At 42.2% G+C, this 26,390-nt stretch overlaps 1 protein-coding gene across 1 annotated transcript in view; it reads left to right on the top strand.

Moving 5' to 3' along the window:
* CD163L1 (CD163 molecule-like 1) overlaps positions 1-23,733 on the top strand; it is a 63,770-nt gene extending 40,037 nt beyond the window's left edge. The window contains 12 exon segments of the mRNA NM_176651.2: positions 52-369; positions 9,292-9,360; positions 9,363-9,383; positions 9,460-9,774; positions 10,858-11,172; positions 17,592-17,633; positions 17,722-18,036; positions 18,291-18,323; positions 18,870-19,007; positions 19,393-19,482; positions 20,353-20,490; positions 23,465-23,733. Coding sequence (NP_788824.2) covers positions 52-369; positions 9,292-9,360; positions 9,363-9,383; positions 9,460-9,774; positions 10,858-11,172; positions 17,592-17,633; positions 17,722-18,036; positions 18,291-18,323; positions 18,870-19,007; positions 19,393-19,482; positions 20,353-20,490; positions 23,465-23,610 — 1,940 coding nt within the window. The 3' untranslated portion in view covers positions 23,611-23,733.
* The last annotated feature ends 2,657 nt before the right edge of the window (positions 23,734-26,390 follow it).

Genomic DNA, 26,390 nt, shown 5'->3' with positions numbered 1-26,390 from the left:
CAAGCTAAAAACGAAATCAGATTTTACTGAAATCCTGTCTTTTTCTATCAGTGTACACAGAAGTCCAGCTTATGAAAAATGGCACCTCTCAATGTGAGGGGCAGGTGGAGATGAAGATTTCTGGACGATGGAGAGCGCTCTGTGCCTCCCACTGGAGTCTGGCCAATGCCAATGTTGTCTGTCGTCAGCTCGGCTGTGGAGTTGCCATCTCCACCCCCAGAGGACCACACTTGGTGGAAGGAGGTGATCAGATCTCAACAGCCCGATTTCACTGCTCAGGGGCTGAGTCCTTCCTGTGGAGTTGTCCTGTGACTGCCTTGGGTGGTCCTGACTGTTCCAATGGCAACACAGCCTCTGTGATCTGCTCAGGTAAGAGAGGGAAGGGCTACTATACTTAGGATTCTCATGGAGTGAAATTTCCCCAAAGCAGAGAGTAAGGGAAAACAGGCTTAAAAAGGAAGATATTCTGTAGTGAAATTATTGAACTCAGGTTTCAACTGCTCATTACTCAAGAATCCAATACTGAGACACAAGCGTGGGATAAAATTAAAGATAGCTTTGTTGAGGAAACCAGCAGTTCTGGGGAGACAGAGGACTAATGTACCAAAGAACTAGCTCCCCCTTGCTGATCAGGGACAAGACTTTTTAAATGGGAATTTCAGGAGTGCACAGGTGGAGGTAGGGGACAGGTTACCTGCAGAATAGCACAGCTAGCTCCGACAGTCATCTTGAAATAGGTCTGATCAGTGTCACCTTTATTGTTTGAAATACAGTTAATCATCAGTTCTAGTGTTGGTCTGTTCCCATTTCCTTGAGGCCAATTCTTAGAATTGTGCAAGATGAAGAAGATTATGGGCTTCCCTGTTGACTCAGATGGTAAAGAATCTGCTTGCAATGCAAGAGACTCAGGTTTGATCCCTGGGTTGGGAAGATCCCCTGGAGAAGGAAATGGCACCCCACTAGTCTGGTCATCATGTAATTTACTTCTACCACCTGGTTGGGATTTCAGCATCTGCAAAACAGCTCAAAGGATATGGCTCAGAATGTTAGCTATAGCCCATGAGGAGGCACTAAAAATACTTGACTTTGTTTAGGGTTAAACTATTATTATTTTATCCGATTTGACTGTTTTCCTTTGTTTCTGAAAAATTTTCATTTCTGTGATTAAATTTATTCTTTGGCTAAGGCTTTTCTACAGACAGAAGCAGGTGCAGGACATGAGGGGGGTCTGTCCTGAGAAGGCTCCGTAAGGTCCTGCTCCATAACCTTCTCATTGTTCACTCATTTTTTCAGGGGAAAGAAGTGCTAAGAAATGCTATGTCAGGGAAAGAAATGCTTAGATGAATAATATTTTTATGAAACATTATTATTTAAGGATAATAATAGAGAACAAAGTACAAACAGTAAGTGTATGCCTAGGTCATGTTCCCCAACCCAGATCCACAAAGAGAACATTCGCAGCACCACAGAATCACTATTGCCTCCCAAGAGCTGTGTCCTCCTCTCCAGGGAAGACTGCTTACCTAAGACTTGTACTGCCATAGAATATTTTTTCAGTTTTTGAACTTTATGTATAACCATATAGAATATTTTATTTCGTGTCTAATTTCCCACTCATGATGTTGTTTATGGCAACATTGTATTCAATTTTATTACTATAGAGTAGTCCTTTGAATGATCACATGACCATGTGTTGATCCATTCAACTAGTGCCAGAGATTTCAGTTTGTTGCCAGGTTTTGACTATTACAAATACAGTGGTGCAAATTACCATGACAATGACTTTTGGCATAAATATTTATTATGTTTTTTTGTGTTTAATTCTGTTTTATATTTTTATTTTCTTAATGGTATGGTGTACTTCAATGAGCCAAGTTACTCATCTTAAGTTAATTCATTCACCTTTTTTACTGTACATTAGTGCTCCTTCAGTCAGTCAGTTCAGTTCAGTCACTCAGTCATGTCTGACTCTTTGCAATCCCATGGACTGCAGCACATCAACCTTCCCTGTCCTTCATCATCTCCCACAGCTTGCTCAAGCTCATATCCATTGAATTGGTGATACCACCCAATCATGTCATCCTCTGTCATCTACTTCTCCTCCTGCCTTCAGAATTTTTCTGCATCAGGGTCTTTTCCATTGAGTCAGTTCTTCCCATCATGTGGCCAAAGTATTAGAGCTTCATCTTCAGCATCAGTCCTTCCAATGAATATTCAGCACTGATTTCCTTTAGGATTGACTGGTTTAATATCCTTGAAGTCCAAGGGACTCTCAAAAGTCTTCTCCAACACCACAGTTCACAAACATCAATTCTTCAGTGCTCAGCTTTCTTTATGGTCCAGCTCTCACATCCATACATGACTACTGGAAAAACTATAGCTTTGTTGGACCTTTGTCGGCAAAGTAACGTCTCTGCTGTTTAATATGCTATCTACGTTTGTCATAGCTTTTCTTCCAAGGAGCAAGCATCTTTTAATTTCATGGCTGCAGTCACAATTTGCAGTGATTTTGGAGTCCAAGAAACTAAAGTCTGTCACTGTTTTCATTGTTTTCCCATCTATTTGCCATGAAGTGATGGGACCAGATGCCATGATCTTCCTTTTCTGAACGTTAAGTTTTAAGCCAACATTTTCACTCACCTCTTTCGCCTCCATCAAGAGGCTCTTTAGTTCCTCTTCACTTTCTGCCATAAGGGTGGTGTCATCTGCATATCTGAGGTTATTCATATGTCTCCCAGCAATCTTGACTCCAGCTTGTGCTTCATCCATCCCGGCATTTCGCATGACGTGTTCTGCATAGAAGTTAAATAATCAGGGTGACAATATACAGGCTTGATGTACTCCTGTCTCAGCTTTGAACAGGTCCCTTGTTCCAGTCCATAGAGCTCCTTATATCCTCCTAGAAAGAACTTTGTCTACTCCAAAATCACAAAAATATTCTCTGAGAGTATCTCGCAGAAGTGTAATTACTTTTCTTTTGCATGTAATTATACAGAGCTTCTAGGATTGATAACTGTGTAGGATAAGGGTCAAGTGTCATGTTTTCACATTGGCATCCAGTTGACTCAGAATCTTTTTCTGGAAAGACTATTCCCTACTTCAGTGCCACCTTTGTGATAAACCAAAGGCACATATGTCTGAACACTTCTTTTAGACTTTCTATTCTGTTCCACTGTATCATTTGTCTATCCTTCCACCTGTACCACATTTTCTTAATTATTGTAATTTTATAGTAAATCTTGAACCTTCCCTGGTGACTCAGATGGTAAAGAGTCCATCTGCAAGGCGGGAGACTTGGGTTTGATCTCTGGGTTGGGAAGATCCCCTGGAGAAGTGCATGGCAACCCACTCCAGTATTCTTGCCTGGAGAGTCCCCATGGAGAGAGGAGCTTGGCGGGCTGTAGTTCATTGGGTCACAAAGAATTGGAAATGACTGAGTGACTAAGCACACATAGTAAGTCTGGGTAACTTTATTTATTTATTTTTTAGGATTGTTGGATTTTATTTATTTATTTTTAAAATATAAATTTATTTATTTTAATTGGAGGTTAATTACTTTACAAGATTGTATTGGTTTTGCCATACATCAACATGAATCCACCACAGGTATACACGTGTTCCCAATCCTGAACCCCCCTTCCTCCTCCCTCCCCGTACCATCCCTCTGGGTCATCTCAGTGCACCAGTTGTTGCTGTTCTTCCTAACTGCCTTGGTCATTCTTGGTTTTTGTATTTTGTATACATTTTTGAGCTGAAGCTCGAATACTTTGCCACCTGATGTGAAGAGCTGACTCATTAGAAAAGACCCTGATGCTTGGAAAGATTGAAGGCAGGAGGAGAAGGGGACAACAGAAGATGAGATAGTTGGATGGCATCACTGACTCAATGGACATGAGTTTGGGTAAACTCTGGGAGTTGGTGATGGACAGGGAAGCCTGGCGTGCTGCAGTCCATGGGGTTGCAAAGAGTTAGACATGACTGAGTGACTGAACAACAACATAAATTTTGAATCATCTTGTCATGTTTCACACACACAAAAGCATCAGGATATTTTATTGAGGTTAGCTTTAATCTGTATATAAATTTGAGAATGATTTATTTTGACAACATTGAGTCTCCCAATTCATTGGCAAAATATATCCCTTCATTCAGTTCGGTCTTGAATTTCTCTCCGATGTTTTGCACATCTTTACCTAGGTTTTCTCCTAGGCATTTTATGGGTTTGATGTTACTAGTATTTACTTTAGTGAAGGTTTTCTAGGAGTGAATTCTCTCTGAACTTTATCTGGATTCCCCAAATGTTAGGTTAGTATTTTGCTTTAATCCTTCTTTCTTTCTTTCTTTTCTCTCCCTCTCTCTCACTCTAGTTTTCTCTGTCTTGCTCGAGGTTTCCCTCTCTCTCCTGCTTTGTTCCTCTCCTGTCCCATTTTCCCCCTGAGTATGTAAAATCTTTCTGGATTAAGTTGCAGATAGGATGCTCCTTTATCCCTCCCCCTCCCCAAAAACAACAACAAAAAAAACTTCAGGGAATTTCCTTACATAACCACAGTTCAATCAGATCTTTAGAGATATCAGCCCCAGATAACATCTAAGTGCAACCACATGAGAGACCCCAAAGATAGAACTGCCAAGTTGAGTCTTTCCCAAATTACTGACCAGGAAATTATGATCAAAATTAAAAAAAAAATTCCCTCAACTGCTAAGTTTGGGGGGAAACTTTGTTATACAGTATTGTTAACCAGGCACTTACCATGTAACCAGCTTTTCTATATAGGGGAATATTTATCCTCTCATCTTCCATTTTACTATTTCTACTTTATATTGATCTAATGTGCTGATAGATTCATTCTCTAGTTCTTAATTTCAGCTGTTAACTTTTTCAGCTGTCGAATTTTCATTTGTTTTTGTTATCATTTCTCTGCCAAGACACACATCTTGTTAATTTTTTGTGCACTTTAATCATGGCTATTTAAATTCTCTGCCAGACTAGAAAACTCTTAGAGGAAAACATAGGCAGAAGATTCTTTGACGTAAATTGCAACAAGATCTTTTTTGACCAACCTTCTAGAGTGAAGAAAATAAAAACAAAAATAAACAAATAGGACCCGATTAAACTTAAAAGGTTTTGCATAGCAAAGGAAACCATAAACAGAACAAAAAGACAACTGTCAGAATGGGAGAAAATATTTGCAACTAAAATGAAACAACTAACAAGCGACCGATCTTCAAAATGCACAAACAACTCAATATCAACAAACCAAACAACCCAATTGAAAAATGGGAAAAAGACCTAAACAGACGTTTCTCCAGACATACAGATGGCTAACAAATACATGAAAAGATGTTCAATATCACTAATTACTAGAGAGATGCAAAACTGCAGTCAGGTATTACTTCACACCAGTCAGAATGTCTATCGTTAAATCTACAAACAATAAATGCTGGAGAGAATGTGCAGAAAAGGGAATCCTCCTACACATGGCTATGTAAATTGGCACAACTACTATGGAGAACAGTATGGAGGTTCCTCAAAAAACTGAAAATAGAATTATCATATGACTCAGCAATCCCACTCCTGGGCACATACCTGGAGAGAATCATCATTCAAAAAGACACATTCATCCTAATGTTCACTGCAGCACTATTTACAACAGCCAGGACACAGAAGCAACCTAAATGTCCCTCACAGGAGGAATGGATAGAGAAGATGTTGTGCATATATAAAATGGAATATTACTCAGCCATAAAAGAATAAAGTTGTGAAATTTGCAGAGACATGGATAGATCTAGAGATTGTTATGTTCGGTTTAGTTCAGTTCAGTTGCTTGTCATGTCTGATTGTTTGCGACCCCATTGACTGTAGCACAAGAGGGCTCCCTGTCCATCACCAACTCCCGGAGATTACTCAAACTCATGTTGTTTGATGCCATGTTGGTGATGCCAACCATCTCATCCTCTGTCGTCCCTTTCTACTCTCACCTTCAATCTTTCCCAGCATCAGGGTCTTTTTAAATGAGTCAGTTCTTCACATCAGGTGGCCAAAGTACTGGAGCTTCAGCTTCAGCATCAGTCCTTCCAATGAACATTCAGGACTGATTTCCTTTAGGATGGACTGGTTGGATCTCCTTGCAGTCCAAGGGATTCTCAAGAGTCTTCTCCAACACCACAGTTCAAAAGCATCAATTCTTTGGTGCTCAGCTTTCTTTATAGTCCAACTCTCATATCCATACATGATTACTGGAAAAACCATAGCCTTGACTAGTAGGACCTTTGTTGGCAAAGTTATGTCTCTGCTTTTTAAAATGTTGTCTAGGTTGGTCATAACTTTTCTTCCAAGGAATAAGCGTCTTTTAATTTCATGGCTGCAGTCACCATCTACAGCGATTTTGGAGCTCAAAAAAATAAAGTCAGCCACTGTTTCCACTGTTTCCCCATCTATTTGCCATGAAGTGATGGGACTGGATGCCATGATCTTTGTTTTCTGAATGTTGAGCTTTAAGCCAACTTTTTCACTCTCCTCTTTCACTTTCACCAAGAGGCTCTTTAGTTCCTCTTCACTTTCTGCCATAAGGGTGGTGTCATCTCCATATCTGAGGTTATTGATATTTCTCCCAGAAATCTTGATTCCAGGTTGTGCTTCATCTAGCCCAGCATTTCTCATAATGTACTCTGCATATAAGTTAAATAAGCAGGGTGACAATATACAGCCTTGACTTACTCCTTTTCCTGTTTGGAACCAGTCTGTTGTTCCATGTCCAGTTCTAACTGTTGCTTCCTGACCTGTATACAGGTTTCTCAAGAGGCAGGTCAGGTGGTCTGGTATTCCCATCTCTCTTAGAATTTTCACAGTTTATTGTAATGCACACAGTCAAAGGCTTTGGCATAGTCAATAAAGCAGAAATAGATGTTTTTCTGGAACTCTCTTGCTTTTTCAATGATCCAGCGGATGTTGGCAATTTGATCTCTGGTTCCTCTGCCTTTTCTAAAACCAGCTTGAACATCTGGAAGTTCACGGTTCATGTGTTGTTGAAGCCTGGCTTGGATAATTTTGAGCATTACTTTGCTAGTGAGATGAGTGCAATTGTGTGGTAGTTTCAGCATTCTTTGGCATTGTCTTTCTTTGGGATTGGAATGAAAACTGACCTTTTGCCAGTCCTGTGGCCACTGCTGAGTTTTCCAAATTTTCTGGCATATTGCATGCAGCACTTGCACAGCATCATATTTTAGGATTTGAAATAGGATTGTTATGTAGAATGAAGTAAATCATAAAGAGAAAAACAAATACTGTATAACATCACTTATATGTGGAATCTAGAAAAATGGTAAAGATGAACTTACTGCAAAGCAGAAATAGAGACACACCAACATAGAGAACATCATATGGATACTAAGAGGGGAAATGAAGAGTGGGGTGAATTGGGATATTGAGATTGACATATATGACATATAGACACTATTGATGTGCTGTGCTGTGTGCTTAGTCGTATCCGACTCTTTTCAACCCCATGGACTGTAGCCCGCCAGGCTCCTCTGTTCATGGGGATTCTCCAGGAATGAATTGTGGAGTGGGTTGCCATGCCCTCCTTCAGGGGATCTTCCCAACCCAAGGATCAAACACAGGTCTCTTGCATTGCAGGCGGATTCTTTACTGCCTCAGCCACCAGACTCAGAAGCCCTACACTATTGATACTAAGTATAAAATAGATATTGCCTGGAGAATCCCATAGACATGGAGCCTGATGGGCTAGTCCATAGTATCACAGAGTCAGAAATGACTGAAGTGACTTAGCATGCACGCACACATAAACTTTGCCAACAAAGGTCTATCTAGTCAAGGCTATGGTTTTTCCAGTGGTCATGTATGGATGTGAGAGTTGGACTATAGAGAAAGCTGAGCACCAAAGAATTGATGCTTTTGAACTGTGGTGTTGGAGAAGACTCTTGAGAGTCCCTTGGACTGCAAAGAGATCCAACCAGTCCATCCTAAAGGAAATCAGTCCTGAATGTTCATTGGAAGGACTGATGTTGAAGCTGAAGCTCCAATACTTTGACCACCTGGTGTGAAGAGCTGACTCATTGGAAAAGACACTGATGCTGGGAAAGGATTGAGGGCAGGAGGAGAAGGGGATGACAGAGGATGAGATGGTTGGATGGCATCATCGACTTGATGGACATGGGTTTGGGTGAACTCTGGGAGTTGGTGATGGACAGGGAGGCCTGGCGTGCTGCGGTTTATGGGGTCACAAACAGTCGGACACTACTGAGCGACTGAACTGAACACATAAATAGATAAATAATAACCTATTTTATAGCACAGCGAACTCTACTCAGTGCTCTGTGGTGATGTAAATAGGAAGTAAATCCAAGAAAGAGGGGATATATATACATATATATATATATATGTGTGTGTGTATATATATATATATATTTCATTGTTGTTTGGTCGCTGAGTTGTGTCTGACTCTTTTGTGACCTCATGGACTGTAGCCTGCGACACTTCTTTGTCCATAGGATTTCCCAGGCAAGAATACTGGAGTGGGTTGCCATTTCTTTCTCCAGAGGATCTTCCCAACCAGGGATGGAACCCCAGTCTCCTATTTGGCAGGCAGATTTTCTTTACCACTGAATCACCTAGGAAACCCTTACATGTATATATAATGTATTAAATTTGCTGTACAGCAGAAGCTACCACAACGTTGTAAGGCAATTATGCTCAAATAAAAATTAATAAAAATAAATAAACTCTCTGTCAGGTAACTCTAAGAGCCAAATACCCTGGGAAATTTTTTAAATGTTTCTTTTTCCTCTTGTTTTCCATGAGATCTCTTTTATATGTGTTTTTAAAATCACAAACATTGTAGATAAAAAATTGTACAAAGCCTTCAGAAAGGATTTTGTTTTGCTTCTTCTATTTAGGGGTAGATTAAGGACAGAGCAACTTATTTAACTCATTCTTAGGGCAAAGCTTGGCTTAAAACAGGAATCGTGGCATTGTCACGACCAGGGCTGTTCATAAAGAAAGGGAACACTAAGATTATGGTAACTTTACTGGTATGTTACAGCTTTCATCTCAGCTCCATCACTAGGTCATTATTATTATTTTATTTTGAACTTTTTACTTTGTATTGGGTTTAGCCGATACAGTTTCAGGTGAACAGGCAGGGACTCAGCCATACACATAAATGTATCCATTTCCCCCCAAAGTCCCCTCCCCTCCTAAAAATTATTTTGCTTAACTAAGTTTCCTGTTCTTCAACCTTCCCAACCTTCTAATCATTGCTCTTTTTTCAGGAAACCACACCCAGGTGCTGCCCCAGTGCAACGACTTCCTGTCTCAACCTGCAGGCTCTGCGGCCTCAGAGAGAGCGCCCCCTACTGCTCAGGTGAGGGTCCCACAGGACAGAAGACCCTTTTCATTCCCCAGGTCGACGTCCCATTGTCCCATTTCTCTCTCCTCAGACAGCAGGCAGCTCCGCCTGGTGGACGGGGGCGGTCCCTGCGCCGGGAGAGTGGAGATCCTTGACCAGGGCTCCTGGGGCACCATCTGTGATGACGGCTGGGACCTGGACGATGCCCGCGTGGTGTGCAGGCAGCTGGGCTGTGGAGAAGCCCTCAATGCCACGGGGTCTGCTCACTTCGGGGCAGGATCAGGGCCCATCTGGCTGGACGACCTGAACTGCACAGGAAAGGAGTCCCACGTGTGGAGGTGCCCTTCCCGGGGCTGGGGGCGGCACGACTGCAGACACAAGGAGGACGCCGGGGTCATCTGCTCAGGTCAGCACTCCACACTGTCCACAGGCAGGGGGAGGGGAGGGCCCAGGAGGACGGGGGTCTGTACCATGAGGGAGAGATGCTGAAAGGACCAGAGAAGGAGGCTTCCTCCCATGGAGCCTGTCTTTCCAGCAGACGTGAAGACGAGGTGCCTTCACTGCCTCGTGCAGCATTTGAGATTCTGGTCCTTTCTCCTCAGTAGTGTTTGCTGGCATAGCCTTTTCTCAGTTTTCCTTGAAATCAGGGCTCACTCTTCTGGTACATATGGTAGAGAAGTCTTAAAGCCAAGGTGCTAGTTTTTTTGCTTTGTAAAAATTTACCACATAGTTAATGGTTTAAAACAACACATTTACTTCCTTACACTTCTGTAGCTTAGATGTCCAGCAGGAATCTCACAGGATGGGGATCAAGGTTTCAGTAGAGTCACATCACCTCTCAGCCTCTGGGAAAGAATCTGTTTCTTGTCTTTTCAAGCTTCTAAAAACTGCCTGCCTGCCTTCGTTCATAACCCCCTTCTGTTCATCATCAGACCAGCAATGCTCCACCTCTCTAACTGTTATACATAATCACATCTCCCTCTAACCAGAACGAGGAAAAGTATTCCACTCTAAAGGATAGTGAGTCTAAGATTGGGATTAGACTGTGCTCAGGTGGTTAATCCATCATATTTCAGGGTAATCTCAAGGTCCTTACCTTAATCACATCTGTAAAGTCCCCTTTGCCAGATAAGGAAACAGTCACAGGTCCATTAGTCTATCTGCCTCCACACTGTCCACATCACACCCCTTTCATACACTCTTTTAGATGTTTTGTCAGGAAGCAGGAGTCAGCTCCCTCTCCCTGCAGGTGTCCCGGTTGGTCTTCCTCAGTTTATATTCACTACATCATGGTGGTAGAAATATTTAGAAAGACAGACACAGATGGACAAAGTCAGATAAAAAGGAGACAGGTTTGACTCTGGTTATCTAGTGGATTTGCTTCCTCAGCTGGGTCAGAGATGAGTGTTCACAAGTTTGGGGAGAGAGGAAAACCCAGAGCTCTGAGTGGGTTTCTCACTGTGTCCTGTCTCCTCCCTTTCAATCTCAGAGTTCCTGGCCCTCAGGATGGTGAGCGAGGACCAGCAGTGTGCTGGGTGGCTGGAAGTTTTCTACAATGGGACCTGGGGCAGTGTCTGCCGCAGCCCCATGGAAGACATCACTGTGTCCGTGATCTGCAGACAGCTTGGATGTGGGGACAGTGGAAGTCTCAACACCTCTGTTGGTCTCAGGGAAGGTTCTAGACCCCGGTGGGTAGATTTAATTCAGTGTCGGAAAATGGATACCTCTCTCTGGCAGTGTCCTTCTGGCCCATGGAAATACAGTTCATGCTCTCCAAAGGAGGAAGCCTACATCTCATGTGAAGGTGACTTATGTCTATTTCTGTGTCTTTCCCAACCCTGTAGGATGTTGTTAGTGAGATTTGATATTTTAAAATCGAAGTGATGGGTTTAAGTTGAGTTTATAAAATGAAGTTTGGGTGGAGCTTATTTAATCTACATGTTCCAAACTTGATTTATTAAAATTTTTTAATTGATGTAATTGATACAGCATTAAATTTTTTGCTGTGTGCAACATAATGCTTGTATGTTTGTGTGTATTGATAAATGATCACTACAGTAAGTCTAGTTATATCTATATATATGAATCCATATATATAGATCCATATATACAGTTAAAAATTTTTCTTACATAATGAGAATGTTTAAGATGTATTTTCTTGCCATCTTTCAAATAGACAATACAGTATTCCCTATAGTCACCATGCTGTATGTTATATCTCTTCACCTATTAATTTTATAATTCAAATTTATACCTTTTATTACCTTTGCCCACACCAAATCCCCCACCTCTGGCAGCCACCAACTAGTCAGCATCTCTGAACTTGTTTTTGTTTTAATATGACACATATAAATGAGATTATATGGTAATTTTCTTTCTCTGTCTGATTTGTTTCACTTAGCATAATGCCCTTGAGGTCCATCCATGTTGTTGAAACTGGAAAGATTTTCTTCTTTTTTATGGGTGGATATAAATCTATATTACATTTTATTTATCCATTCATCAGTGAAGACTTACATTGTTTGTCTCATATATATTGCTATAAAATACTAAAAGGTAATACTGTTAAAGTGCTGCAGTCAATACTTCAGCAAATTTGGAAGATTCATCAGTGGCCACAGGACTGGAGAAGGTCAGTTTTCATTTCAATCTCAAAGAAGGGCAATGCCAATGAATGGTCAAACTACCTCACAATTGTGCTCATTTCACAGACTAGCAAGGTTATGCTCAAAATCTTTCAAGCTAGGCTTCAGCAGTAAGTGAACTGAGAACTTCTGAGATGTACAATCTGGGTTTAGAAAAGGCAGAGAAACCAGAGATCAAACTGCCAACATTTGTTGGATCATAGAGTAAGCCAGAGAATTCCAGAAAAACATCTGCTTCATTGACTACATAAAGCCTTTGACCATGTGGATCACAATGAACTATGGAAAATTCTTAAAGAGATGAGAATACCAGGGCACCTTACCTGCCTCCTGAGAAACCTGTATGCAGATCAATAAGCAGCAGTTGGAACCGGACATGAAACAACCGACTGGTTCCAAATTGGGAAAAGAGTTCGTCAAGGCTGTATATTGTCACCCTGTTTATTTAACTTATATGCAGAGAACATCATAGGCATCAAAGGAAATGCCAGTCTGGATGAATCAGAAGCTGGAATCAAGATTGCTGTGAGAAATATCAACAACCTCAGATACACAGATGATACCACTCTAATGGCAGAAAGTGAAGAGGAACTAAAGAGCCTCTCATTGAGGGTGAAAGAGGAGAGTGAAAAAGCTGGCTTACAGCTCAACATTCTAAAACCTAAGATCATCAGCACTTCATGGCAAATAAAAGGGGAGAAAGTGGAAACAGTGACAGATTTTCTTTCTTGGACTCCCAAATCACTGCTGACAGTGACTACAGCCATGGATTAAAAGAGGCTTGCTGCTCTGTGACAAACCTAGACAGAGTATTAAAAAGCAGAGACATCACTTTGCTGACAAAGGTCCATATGGTCAAAGCTATATTTTTTCCAGTAGTCAAATCTGGACGTGAGATCCGGGTTATAGAAGAAGCTAAAAAGAGTTGATTCTTTTGAATTGTGGTGCTTGGATGTCACAATTGAATTGAGAGTCCTTTGGGCAGCAAGGAGATCAAACCAATCAATCCTAAAGGAAATCAACCCTGAATATTCATTGGAAGGACTGATGCTGAAGCTGAAGCTCCAATACTTTGGCCACCTGATGAGAAGAGCTGACTCATTGGAATAGACCCTGATGCTGGAAAAGATTGAAGGCAAAAGAAGAAGGGGGCCACAGAGGATGAGATAGTTAGATAGCATCACCAGTTCAGGGGACATGAATTTGAGCAAACTTTGGGAGTTAGTGAAGGACAGAGGAGCCTGGCATGCTGCAGTCCATGGGGTTGCAAAGAGTCAGACACAACCTAGCAACTCAACATATGTTGCTGCAGTGAACACTGGGTTTTCAAGTTAGTGTTTTTGTTTCCTTCAGATAAATACCCCAAAGTGAAATTCCTAGATCATATGGCAGTTCTATTTTTAATTTTTGATGCACCTCAGTACTGTTTCCATAGGGGCTGCATCAACTTACATTCCCTCTAACTGTGCAAAAGCTTTCCTGTCTCTTCACATTCTCCTCAACTCCTGTTAGTTCTTCTTTTGGATAAAAGCCTTTCTAGAGGATATGAGGTCATATCTCATTGTGGAATTGATTTGTATTTTCTGATGATTAATAATGTTGAGCACATTTTCATGTATCTATTGGCAAGTTGTATGTATTCTTTAAAAAAATGTCTATTCAGGTTCTCTGCCCATTTAAAAAAATCAGACTGTTTGTTTTTGCTACTGAGTTGTATGAGCTGCTTGTGTATTTTGGATAATAATCCTTACCAGAAATATAATATGCAAATATTTTCTCCAATTCCACAGGTTGTTTTTTCACTTTGTTGATGGTTTCCTTAATTGGGCAGAAGCTTTTTAGCCTTATGTCATCACAACTGCTTGTTTTTACTCTTGTTCCTTTTGCTTTTGGTGTCAGATCCAAAAAATCATCACAAAGACTGGTGTCAAGGATTTTATTTTCTGTTTTTTTCTTGTAGAAATTTTATGGCTTCAGGACTTGTGATCAAGTCTTTAATCTATTTTGAGTTAATTTTTGTGAATGGTGTAAGATAGTGGTCCAGTTTCATTTTTTGCATGTGACTGTCCAGTGTTCCCAATGCCATTTACTGAAAAAACTGTCCTTTTCCCAGTGTGTATTCTTGGCTTCTTTGTCAAAAATTAATTGACCATAGAAATGTGAGTTTATTTATGGACTCTCTATTCTATTCCATTGATCTCTGTGTTCATTTTTATACCATCGACATACTGTTTTTATTAATATAGCCTTGTAATATAGTTTAAAATCAGGAAGCACGACACCTCTAGCTTTGTTATTCTTTCTCAAGATTGCTTTGGTATTGAGCGTCTTTTGTGGTTCCATGCAAATTTTAGGATTGTTTCTTCAGTATCTGTGAAAATTTCCATTGAATTTTGATAAGGATTGCAGTGAATCTGTAGATTGCTTTGGGTAGTATGGGCATATTAATAATATTAGATCTTCCAATCCATGAGCACAGAATATCTTTCCATTTATTTGAGTCATCTTCAGTATCTTTCATCGATGTGTTTATAGTTTTCAGTGTACAGGTCTTTCACCTCTTTGGTTAAATTTATTCCTAGACATTTTATTCATTTTCATGCAAATGTAAATAGAATTGTTTTCTCAGTTTCTCTTATAGCAGTTTGTTGTTAGTGTAAAGAAATGCATATGATTTTTGTATATAGATTTTTCTTCTGCAACTTTACTGAGTGTATTAGTTCTCATATTTTTGCTGAAGTCTTTAGTGTTTTCTACATATAATATCATGTAAGGGGATTTCTTTCCTCATGACTCTGATGGTAAAGAATCTGTCTGCAATGCAAGAGACCTGGGTTCAGTCCCTGGGTCAGGAAGATCCCCTGGAGGAGGGAATGGCAACCCACTCCAGTATTCTTGCCTGGAGAATCCCAATGGACAGAGGAGCCTGGCAGGCTGCAGTCCTTGGGGTTGTGAAGAGTCAGACACGACTGAGTGACTAACACTTTCACTTTTCAATCTGAAAATAGTGTCAGTTTTGCCTCTTCCTTTCAGATTTGGATGTCTTGAGTTTCTTTTTATTGCCTGATGGATCTGGATAGGACTACCAAAACTAAGTTGAATAAAAGTGGTGAGAGTAGACATTTTTGTTTTGTGTCTAATTTCAGAGGAAAAGCTTTTGGTTTTTTACAGTCAAGTATGATGTTAGCTGTGTACTTTTCATATGGCCTTAATTATGTTGAGATGCAATCCTTCTATACCTACTTAGTAAAAGAGTTTTTACTGTAAGTGGATGTTGAATTTGTCAAACACTTTTTCTGTATCCTTTGAGGATATGATTTTTACCTTCATTTTGTTTATTTGGTATATCACATTGATTAATTTGTGAATGTTGAACTATCCTTGTATCCTTGCAACAAATATCATTTGATCATGGTGTATGATTCTTGTAGTGTATTCTCAAATTCAGTTTTCTAATGTTTTGTTGACGATTTTTTCACCTGTATTTATCAGAGTATTAGCCCGTAATTTTCTTTTCTCATGGTGTCCTTATCTGGCTTTTGGTATCAGACTGATGTTGGCTTCATAAAATGAATTCGGAAGTGTTCTTTTCTTCTGTTTTTGGAAGAGTTTGAGGAGGCTCCACCACTAAATACTGTTACATTGGGGATGAGATTTCAGCAGTACATTTTGAATGAAATACATAAATGTTTGCGAGGGCAACAAATAGTCAAACCATAGCACCTTATTCCTTCAACATTTCTCTCTCTGTTTCTCTCTCTCCTTCCCTCCCCCTCCACATACACAAACACACACACCCCATTCAGGTGCACCTTGAAGGGTATGCTGGATGTTGCCTGAAACCCATAGCTAAGAGAATGTGGGATCAGATACTTTAAAAGCAGAGGCTCACTCCCTTCCTTGCCTCTCTTTGCTCATCTCTTTGTCTTTTTCATTTGAAGGCCAAAGAGGCATTAAACTGTGAGACCTTTTATTGATGATGTTTTTCTTACAATTAAACCCTGTGAATTGAGAGGTGGTAAAGTCTTTGACCATGAAAATGAGCAACCCACTCACAGAGGTCCTGCCATCGTTTTCTCAGAGGTTCTCTGCATAGAGTGGGTAGGAGTTTTGAAAGGATGATCTGGAAAGAATATATAAATATTGATACTTTATGACAGGTATTATTTACCCTTCTGTTTTATTGAATTTATATTTATTTCTCTCAGCTTCAATTCTTTTGTATATATTTTCAGTCTTTTGTTTATTATTTCAGCATCTTCTCAATACAAATTTTTCTCAGTAGGCTTTTTTTTTTTCCATTCCCCCATCACTTTTCCCCTGTACCATCACTTTTCCCCTGTAGTTTTTTTTTTTCAAGATTATAATAGATTTTTATTTTTATTTTTTTTAAATATAAATTTATTTATTTTAATTGGAGGTTAATTACTTTACAATATTGTATTGGTTTTGCCATACATCAACATGAATCCGCCACAGATATATCAATAGGCTTTTTTTAACTATTGCAAGCATTTCTGGCTTACTCAGTGTGTACATATATGTGTCCATATATCTTCTCAGAATTCTACTAAGTCTTTCCTGTATACTTCCTTTTTAAGAGATTCCTAACCAACACTATGGGCTTTTCTGGTGGCTCAGACAGCAAAGAAACTGCCTGCAGTGCAGGAGACCTGGGTTTGATCCCTGGGTAGGGAAGATCCAGTGGAGAAGTGAATAGCAATCCACTCCAGCGTGTTTGTCTGGAAAATCCTACGGACAGAGGAGCCTGGTGGGCTGCAGTCCACAGGGTCACAAAGAGTTGGACATGACTGAGTGACTAACACACACACACACATAACCAACACTACATTGTGGAGCAATTTCTTCCAATTAAAAATAAATTTAGAAAAGAGAGTTTCCTTTTACAACAGTAGTCTTCACTTGCCCACTTGTCACATTGAATAATAGGTAAGAGTAGTTTATAATCTATCTAATAATTTTCCATTAAAATTATGTATATGAGATTTTGAATATAAATTGACTCTGTGCTTCTGGACTGATTATTTTTAATATGAACTATTATCATAGGCTGTTACTATTAATTTATATTTGGTTTACTATTTCACAGATTAGTATGATTTTAAAAAAAAGAAATTTTATTTCACTGAATTTTATTTGTCTATTCATTCATATAATAAATATTTATCAAGCCCCTCTCTAGGTATTTCGAAATGGCTTTCCATAGATATTTGTTGAATGAGTGCATACAATGAGCAGGCACTGTCCTAATAGCAGAAACATGGCACATATAAGATGTACAAGGTCCTTGTTCTAATGGAACTTTCATTCAGAGGGGTGTGTGTACACTCGTAGATGTCTGTGTTTATATTTGCTGTGGGGTGTGAAGACTGATAAACAAGTAAATATTTAAAGTAATTTCAGCTGTGATCAGATGCAGTGAATGTTTCAGCCCAGGAGATAATGAGCCTGTGTTTTCACATGTCATTTGCACTGAGCCATGGACCTTAGATAATCTTATGTGGGGACAGGAACACCCTTAGCTATTCTTGATCCATTGTTTCCCTGTTGTGTGCAGGAAGAAGACCCAAGAGCTGTCCAACTGCTGCCGCCTGCACAGGTACGTCGGCCCTGCCCCATCCCGTGTGGCTCCCAGGGGCTCCTTCCTCCCATCAGGGCAGTCACAGGAGGGGCTGCTGCCTTTTCAGACAGAGAGAAGCTCCGGCTCAGGGGAGGAGACAGCGAGTGCTCAGGGCGGGTGGAGGTGTGGCACAACGGCTCCTGGGGCACCGTGTGCGATGACTCCTGGAGCCTGGCAGAGGCTGAGGTGGTGTGTCAGCAGCTGGGCTGTGGCCAGGCCCTGGAAGCCGTGCGGTCTGCAGCATTTGGCCCTGGAAATGGGAGCATCTGGCTGGACGAGGTGCAGTGCGGGGGCCGGGAGTCCTCCCTGTGGGACTGTGCTGCGGAGCCCTGGGGGCAGAGCGACTGCAAGCACGAGGAGGATGCTGGTGTGAGGTGCTCTGGTGAGTGAGGGGCTCGGGGTCCGCCCTGGGTGACCTGGGGCAGCGCAGGGGCAGCGGGCTGGGCCGGGCGTGGTGGGGAGTGTGTTTTCAGACATCCCGGGTGCTGGGGCTCTGATCTAGGATGAGGGAGCTGGGAGGCCTGGACATTGATGCTGTGGAGACTGAGAGGGGTGATTTCAGGCTCAGGAGGGAAAAATGGGTTGCCCTATATTCTGGCCAATTCTTCTTCCCCACACTACTGTTTTTCTCTTTAGGTGTAAGGACAACATTGCCCACGACCACAGCAGGTACTGTGATCCATCCACGGGCAGGAGAGAATACTCAAATACTGGGCACCTATTCTGTGGGCCCTCTGACAACTCAGAAGAGGAAAGAGTCTGAGGAGCCATGGCTGTTGGGGAGGAGTCAGGGCATTACACTGGGGAAATCCCCTGCCTTGATGTCCAGGGTCAAATGTTTTCATGCCCGGTGTCCAAGGAAGTCTGGTTTCCTTGTTGTAGAATCTCAGGATCTCCCACCTGCCCTTGAGTGTTTCTCCTCATCAGAGAGGTGCAAGTCCCTGGACTGTTTGATGCTCTGTCTCCTGAAGCCCAAGGAGAAGGGATCAGCTGGGTCCTGAGAGGCTGTCTCGGCAGGGCAGCTCCCTGACAATCCCCATCTCTGCCTCGGGGCCACACTGGCCAGAGTGGAGTTGACTTGTCTCAGGACGAGACCCGGAGGAGCCCTGACAGTATGAGGCTGAGACGCCATTGTCCGGAGCTCCTGAAAATGCTGACACAGGAGATTTCTCTGTGCCCAAGACTATCTTCAGCCCTTTTTCCTGTTCTCCTTAGGGACCAGAACAACCTCAAATTCTCTCCCTGGCATCTTCTCCCTGCCTGGGGTTCTCTGCCTTATCCTGGGGTCGCTTCTCTTCCTGGTCCTCGTCATCCTGGTGACTCAGCTACTCAGATGGAGAGCAGAGCGCAGAGGTGGGCTGCAGGGGGAACTGGGGACCAGGGAGAGTGTGTGGAGGCAGGAGATGGGGCAGGTATGAGGAGGGGAACCTGGGCCAGGTACTGTTCAGAGTTGTAGACTCCATGTGCTCCGTGCTGAGCTCTAAGGGCTGAGTAGACAGAGGTTCTTAGGACTGGGGTGTGAACTCTCATAAGTCATGGCCTCTTCTGTGAGACCAGAAAGAGTTGGCACTGAGCTGTAATCAGGGTCAGATGAGGGAGAAGGTGCTGACATGGTGCATGGGGTAGGAGATGATGCTGAGGTCCTGGCAGCCCCATGTGAGCGCTAGGGAGATGAAGGTGGGCTGGCTGGATCGGGGTATCTGGGAAAGCTTCTCTGACCTGCTGGGGGATCTCTCAGCCTTATCCAGCTATGAAGATGCTCTTGCTGAAGCTGTGTATGAGGAGCTCGATTACCTTCTGACACAGAAGGAAGGTCTGGGCAGCCCAGGTGAGTGTCTCTGCCCTCCTGGGATCTCTGGTTGTCACCACCCACTGGCTGTGCACATCTTCTCAGCATCTGCAGACCCCATGTGTGCCCCAGGCTCACAGAGACAGCTCCTCCAAAGAGGCAGGATGGCCTCTCAGAGCCCCGTGACCTCCCAGCCTCTGTCTACACTTCAGAATCCAGGCCTGTCCCTTCTCAGCCTTAACACAGGTCCCGTGGGTGTGGGGAGGGTCATGCTGTGTGCTGTGTGATGTTTGGCTCCACATGAGGCTTCCCGTTAGATTTCTCACTGACTAAACTGCTGTATTACACCAGAGATGGTGAGGACAACAGTGACTACAGATCCAGTCCAGGAAATAGAGGTGGACCTGCCTTGGCTGGGCTCTGGGGAGGAGAGTTTCCCTCATAGAGAGGAGATTTAAGGGGAATGGTTTTCCTTTGATGGACCAGAGGCATCCCTTGTGTCCAGATGGGGTTCGTCCTTCTCCTTCTCTGGCTGTTCTGTGATGTGTCACATTGGGACTGGTCTCTCTGTGTACAGAATCACAACAGGCACACAATGTTTTTAAAAAAATAACATCTGTAAAGCACAGTTTGTCAAAGTACTTTAGCAATGCTCAATGGTGGAAGCGTTGCTTTGAGATATGTAGTTTCCACCAGAAAATATTGAGATATGTAATATCATGTTTTGGCTATGGACACATCAAAATGAAACGTGGTCTTAGAGAAAAAAAGTCTTTTGAAACAAGGAGTGACTGGTGCCTCTATTCAGAAACTCGGAAACTCTGGGTCAGAAGGTATCTTAGATATTCCCCAGACCAACCCACTTACTGTGGTTTCATCCACTCCCTTGTCTGCTCTTGGAATCCCCAGATCAGACGACTGAGGTCCCTGATGAAAATTACGATGATGCTGAAGAAGTACCAGTGCCTGGAACTCCTTCTCCCTCTCAGGGGAATGAGGAGGAAGTGCCCCCAGAGAAGGAGGACGGGGTGAGGTCCTCTCAGACAGGTGAGTGAGGTCAGTTGATCTCCTGCAATCTTTCTATCTGATAAGAGTGAATTTGTGCTCCTCAATGCCCAGCCTCACTAGAGATTCAAAATATAGGTAATCTCATACATTTGGTAGCATTATCTTGACCATATGCCATATTTAATGCTGTCAGACTCCTTGCACGGAGTGAGGAATCACTCTGCTTTTGGCATTTATGTCTCCATAATGTGACATAAACTTATCACTTTGTATGTGATATACTTGCATAAAGGTTTATAGATTATGGAATTTCCTGGTGGTCCACGGGTTCGGATTCTGCACTTTCACTGCTAGGGCCTAGGTTCAACCCTGGTCAAGGAACTAAGATCCGACAAGCATTATGTCATGGCCAAAAGAGAAACTTATCGATTAATTGAGCATATTTAAAAGAAAGCTAAGCGCTGAAGAATTGATGTTTTTGAACTGTAGTGTTGGAGAAGACTCTTTAGAGAGCCTTGGATGGCAAGGAGATCAACCCAGTCATATTAAAGGAAATCAATCTTGAATATTCATTGGTAGGACTGAGCTGAAGTAGAAGCTCCAATACCTTGGCCACCTGATGTGAAGAACTGACTCCTTAGAAAAGACCCTGATGCTGGGAAAGATTGAAGGCAGGAGGAGAAGATGACAGAGGATGAGGTGGTTGGATGGTATCACCAACTTGATGGATATGAGTTTGAGCAAGCTCTGGGTGTTGGTGATGGACAGGGAAGCCTGGTGTGCCGCAGTCCATGGGATCACAGAGAGTCAGGCATGACTGAGTGACTGAACTGAACTAAACCAAATTCAAAGGTGGAACAAGTGTTTTAATAATATCTTTGCACGGTCACATACATGAAGGCAAACCATTCAGTATCACAGTAATCCAGGTCTATGCCGAATCAGTAATGCTGAAGAAGCTGAAGTTGCCATTCTATGAAGACCTACATGACCTTTTAGAACTATCACCTAAAAAAGAGGTCCTTTTGATTATAAGGGACTGGAATGCAAAAGTAGGAAGTCAAGAGATACCTGGAGTAACAGCCAAATTTGGCCATGGAGTACAAAATGAGGCAAGGCAAAGGCTAATAGAGTTTTGCCAAGAGAACGCACTGGTCATAAAAAACACCCTCTTCCAACAACACAAGAGAGCACTCTACACGTGGACATCATCAGATGGTCAGTACCGAAATCAGGTTAATTATATTCTTTGCAGCCAAAGATGGAGATGCTCTATACTGTCAGCAAAAACAAGACTGGGAGCTGACTATGGCTCAGATCATGAACTCCTTATGTCAAATTCAGACTTAAATTGAAGAAGGTAGAGAAACCCACTAGACCATTCAGGTATGACCTAAATCAAATTCCTTATGATTATACAGTGGAAGTGAGAAATAGATTCAGGGGATTACGTCTGATAGGCAGAGTGCCTGATGAATTATGGTCGGAGGTTCGTGACATTGTACAGGAGGCAGGGATCAAGACCATCCCCAAGAAAAAGAAATGCAAAAAGACAAAATGGTTGTCTGAGGAGGCCTTACAAATAGCTGAGAAAAGACGAGAAGTGAAACCAAAGGAGAAAAGGAAAGATATCTCCATTTGAATACAGAGTTCCAAAGAATAGCAAGGAGATATAAGAAAGCCTTCCTCACTGATCAATGCAAAGAAGCAGAGGAAAACAATGGAATGGGAAAGACTAGAGATCTGGTCAAGAATATTATAGATACCAAGGGAATATTTCATGCAAAGATGGGTACAATAAAGGACAGAAATGTTATGGACCTAACAGAAGCAGAAGATATTAAGAAGAGGTGGCAAGAACACACAGAACAACTATACAAAAAAAGTCTTCATGACCCAGATAATCAGATGGTGTGATCACTCACCTAGAGCCAGATATCTTGGAATGTGAAGTCAAGTGGGCATTAGGAAGCATCACTCTGAACAAAGCTAGTGGAGGTGATGGAATACCAGTTGAGTTCTTTCAAATCCTAAAAGATGATGCTGTGAAAGTGCTGCACTCAATATGCCAGCAAATTTGGAAAACTTAGCAGTTTTAATAATATCTTTCCAGGCCATAGGACTGGAAAAGGTCAGTTTTCATTCCAATCCCAAAGAAAGGCGATGCCAAAGAATGTTCAAACTACTGCACAGTTGCACTCTTCTCACACTCTAGCAAAGTAATGTCAAAATTCTCTAAGCCAGGCTTCAACAAGGCATGAACCATAAAATTCTCAATGTTCAAGCTGGACTTAGAAAAGGCAAAGGAACCAGAGATCAAATTGCCAAAATTCGCTGGATCATGGAAAAAACAAGAGAGTTCCAGAGAAGCATCTATTTCTGCTTTATTAACTATGCCAAAGCCTTTGACTGTGTGTATCACAATAAACTAATATTTCAGTAGCTGCAAGAAGACCCTCATTCTCTAGAAAAGAGTATTTCTCCATCTGAGGGCCTGTGTAGTTTCTGGAGAGGAGATATCTGTGGGTGTACCTGTGATACTATTTGTGGACATTTGGGGACAGGAGTCAAGTCAACTAAGAGCAGACTTGGGTTGTGAGTGAGGAATTCAGATTTTTCCTGTCTCCAGTCTCCCTCTTATTGTGAATTTGCATCTATCACCTGTGAAAGGAGAACATTTAAATTCCTTTTTATGATTCTTACCATTGCTGTGCATCTCCTTGGTATTGTGTTGCCTGGAAGCAGGTCTCCCAGAACTCCTGAGCAGAGGTCTCCTGTGATGCAGGATTCCCCCAACACTGAGGCCCAGGAGACCACATGCACTGGATCTGAGAGGACAGCTGGGATCCATCCTCACTGGAACTCATGTGAAATAGCCTGAGCTTCCCCCCGCACCCCCCCAACCTGGGTCCCAGGGATGCTTTGTTATAACCACGTGCTTGTCTCCCTTCCACCAGAGGGTTCTGTCCCATCTTCATCTCAGTTCTAATCAAACTTCTCTTTTCTACTTCAGGCTCTTGCCTGAACTTCTCCAGAGAGGCAGCTGATCCTGGGGAAGAAGAAGAGAGCTTCTGGCTGCTCCAGGGGAAGAAAGGGGATGCTGGGTATGATGATGTTGAACTCAGTGCCCTGGGAACATCCCCAATGACTTTCTCGTGATGCTGTATTAAATATGAGATGAAGCCTCAGATATTCGAATTGCCTGTATTTCAGTAGAGTAGTGCTGACCTATAATTGTGTCATATGAAAATTGCTGAAAATGAAATATTCTTAATAAATTAACTTTTTGCTGTGCTGTTAATTTAGCAAGCTCCATGTCAAACGCTTTTAGAGGATTGGTCCTCAAATGCCATCTTTCTCAAAGGAAATGAAAGATGAGTGAGCTGACCTGCTTTCTCACTTGTCCTAGAGGCTAATGAGGGCATGCACACAAGTGCTCCAGGTCACTCTTAAGGATGTAAACTTGGTCTATATTCACATACTCCTTCCTAACAAGATGAACTCATGGAAAAACAAAACAAAACAAAATAGTTCTAAACACCTCTGAGATGTCACATCACCAGTTTGTAACTTGTCCTTGGACACCAGACTGGGTATGAGTTTCAAAGTGGAAGGTTGGCTGGTGGGAGAGAATGGATACAGCTTTCCTTATCCTGCCTCAATATTCACAGGCCAATTAAAACTCTAACTTTACATAACTACCTCTTCCTTTTTCATCTCTCATTTATTCCTTTAGTGGATACAGACACCTCTTTGCTCATCTCCCATGTCTATTTGATTATCCAATCCTTATAAATCCATTCTTTCTTTTCCATCTCTTCCTACCATTTCTTTAGGATGCTGCTATTTCTTGTCTCTCCAAGGATCTCTCCTTCTAAGTGAATTATATCAGTTCATATATATCTTCAAGTTGATGGAAGGCAAATTGGTGCTCACCCGCACCCTGTATTCAGATGGGACAAGAAGGCAAGAAAGTGGAGACCTAGGCAGAGGGGATCCAGAAGAATAGATGTAGATAGAAAGATAAGAACATTTGGCTATTTATGTTTCAGAGATATGGATGGAAGCATCTGACATGACTGATCTCTTAGAGGAAGAATTTCAGACCAGGGGCTTCTTTGAAAACATCTATTTTTCAGATGTTTCAAGATTGCTTAAACAGTGTCAGACTTTATTTTTTTGGGCTCCAAAATCACTGAAGATGGTGACTCCAGCCATGAAATTAAAAGACGCTTACTCTTTGGAAGGAAAGTTATGACCAACCTAGACAGCATATTCAAAAGCAGAGACATTACTTTGCCAACAAAGGTCAATCTAGTCAAGGCTATGGTTTTGAACTGTGGTGTTGGAGAAGACTCTTGAGAGTCCCTTGGACTGCAAGGAGATCCAACCAGTCCCTCCTAAAGGAGATCAGTCCTGGGTGTTCATTGGAAGGACTGATGCTGAAGCTGAATCTCCAATATTTTGGCCACCTCATGGGAAGAGTTGACTCATTGGAAAAGACCCTGATGCTGGGAATGATTGGAGGCAGGAGGAGAAGGGGATGACAGAGGATGAGATGGCTGGATGAAATCACCGACTTGATGGACATGAGTTTGGGTGAACTCTGGGAATTGGTGATGGACAGGGAGGCCTGGCATGCTGTGATTCATGGGGTCACAAAGAGTGGCACACAACTGAGCGACTGAACTGAACTGAAAATGTAATTGTGATCCTGCTGTGACTCCTCAGTGTAGACAGAGCTGGCATGAAGAAGTGACAAAGTAAAGATTACGTTTACACAGCACTACCCCTGCAACTCTCCCTGCCCCCCCACCCCCATCCCCAGCCAATTCCATTGTGGACATGTGGAGAAGCTGCTGAACTAATAAAAAACCTGAGAGTGCTGGCCTGGTTGTGAGCTGGACCCACCCAGTTACTTGGTTGATGACTCGGGATGGTTTCTAGGACTCCAACCTACACTCATGCTTGCAGCCTTCATAGTTCGAGGCTGTGCTTGGGGATGGGAAGATGCCCAGGGCTTCTTCCAGGGCAGCTCACATGGCTATTCACTTGGGAAGTGATGAAATAGAAGACATATGATGAAATAAGGCAGACACACAAAGAAGCTCAATGAACTCCAAAAAACACAGATAAACAATTAAATTCAGGAAGACAATATAAGAAGAAAATAAGATTTAAAAAAATTTCTCATCATCATTATTATTGTTTTTAATTTTTGGTTGCATGAGTCTTTGTTGCTGCACATGGGCTTTCTCCAAATGCAGCAAGCAGGCACTACTCTTCTTTGTGGGCAGCAGGTTTCTCTATGCATGGGCTTCTCTTATTGTGAACAGGTTCTAGGCACCCAGGCTTCCGGGGTTGCAGCATCACCTCCTATTTGTGATTTGTGGGTCCTAGAGCTCAGGCCCAGTAATTATTGAGCTAAGGCTCAGTAATTGTTGAGCTAGGGTGTTACTTCACATAATAAATTCAGATTTTTTTTTAACAGAGATAGAAATCATAAAAAAGGAAGTAAACAGGGAGTTTTGCTGATGGTTTAGTGGTTAGGATTTGATGCATTTGCTGCTGTTGTCTGGATTCAATCCCAGTAGGGGAACTGAGGTCCCTCAAGCTTTGCAGTGAGGCAAAGAGAATAACACAAGGAACAAAACAGAAAAATGAACCAAACAGAGATTCAGTTGCTTACGATTCAGTTCAGTTCAGTGGTTCAGTCGTGTCTGACTCTTTGCGACCCCAGGGACCGCAGCACGCCAGGCTTCCCTGTCCATCACCAACTCCTAGAGCTTGCCCAAACTCATGTCCATTGAGTCAGTGATGCCATCATCAAACAGTTTCATCTCCTGTCATTCCCCTTTCCTCCTGCCCCGAATCTTTCGCAACCTTAGGGTCTTTACTAATGAGTTCTTCACATCAGTTCTTCACATCAGGTTGTCAAA

The sequence above is a fragment of the Bos taurus genome, chromosome 5 (genome assembly GCF_002263795.3).
Source record: "Bos taurus isolate L1 Dominette 01449 registration number 42190680 breed Hereford chromosome 5, ARS-UCD2.0, whole genome shotgun sequence".
In the NCBI taxonomy this organism is placed as follows: Eukaryota; Metazoa; Chordata; class Mammalia; order Artiodactyla; family Bovidae; genus Bos; species Bos taurus.
The sequence above is the reverse complement of the archived record's forward strand: the minus strand, read 5'-3'. Positions and strand labels throughout refer to the sequence as shown.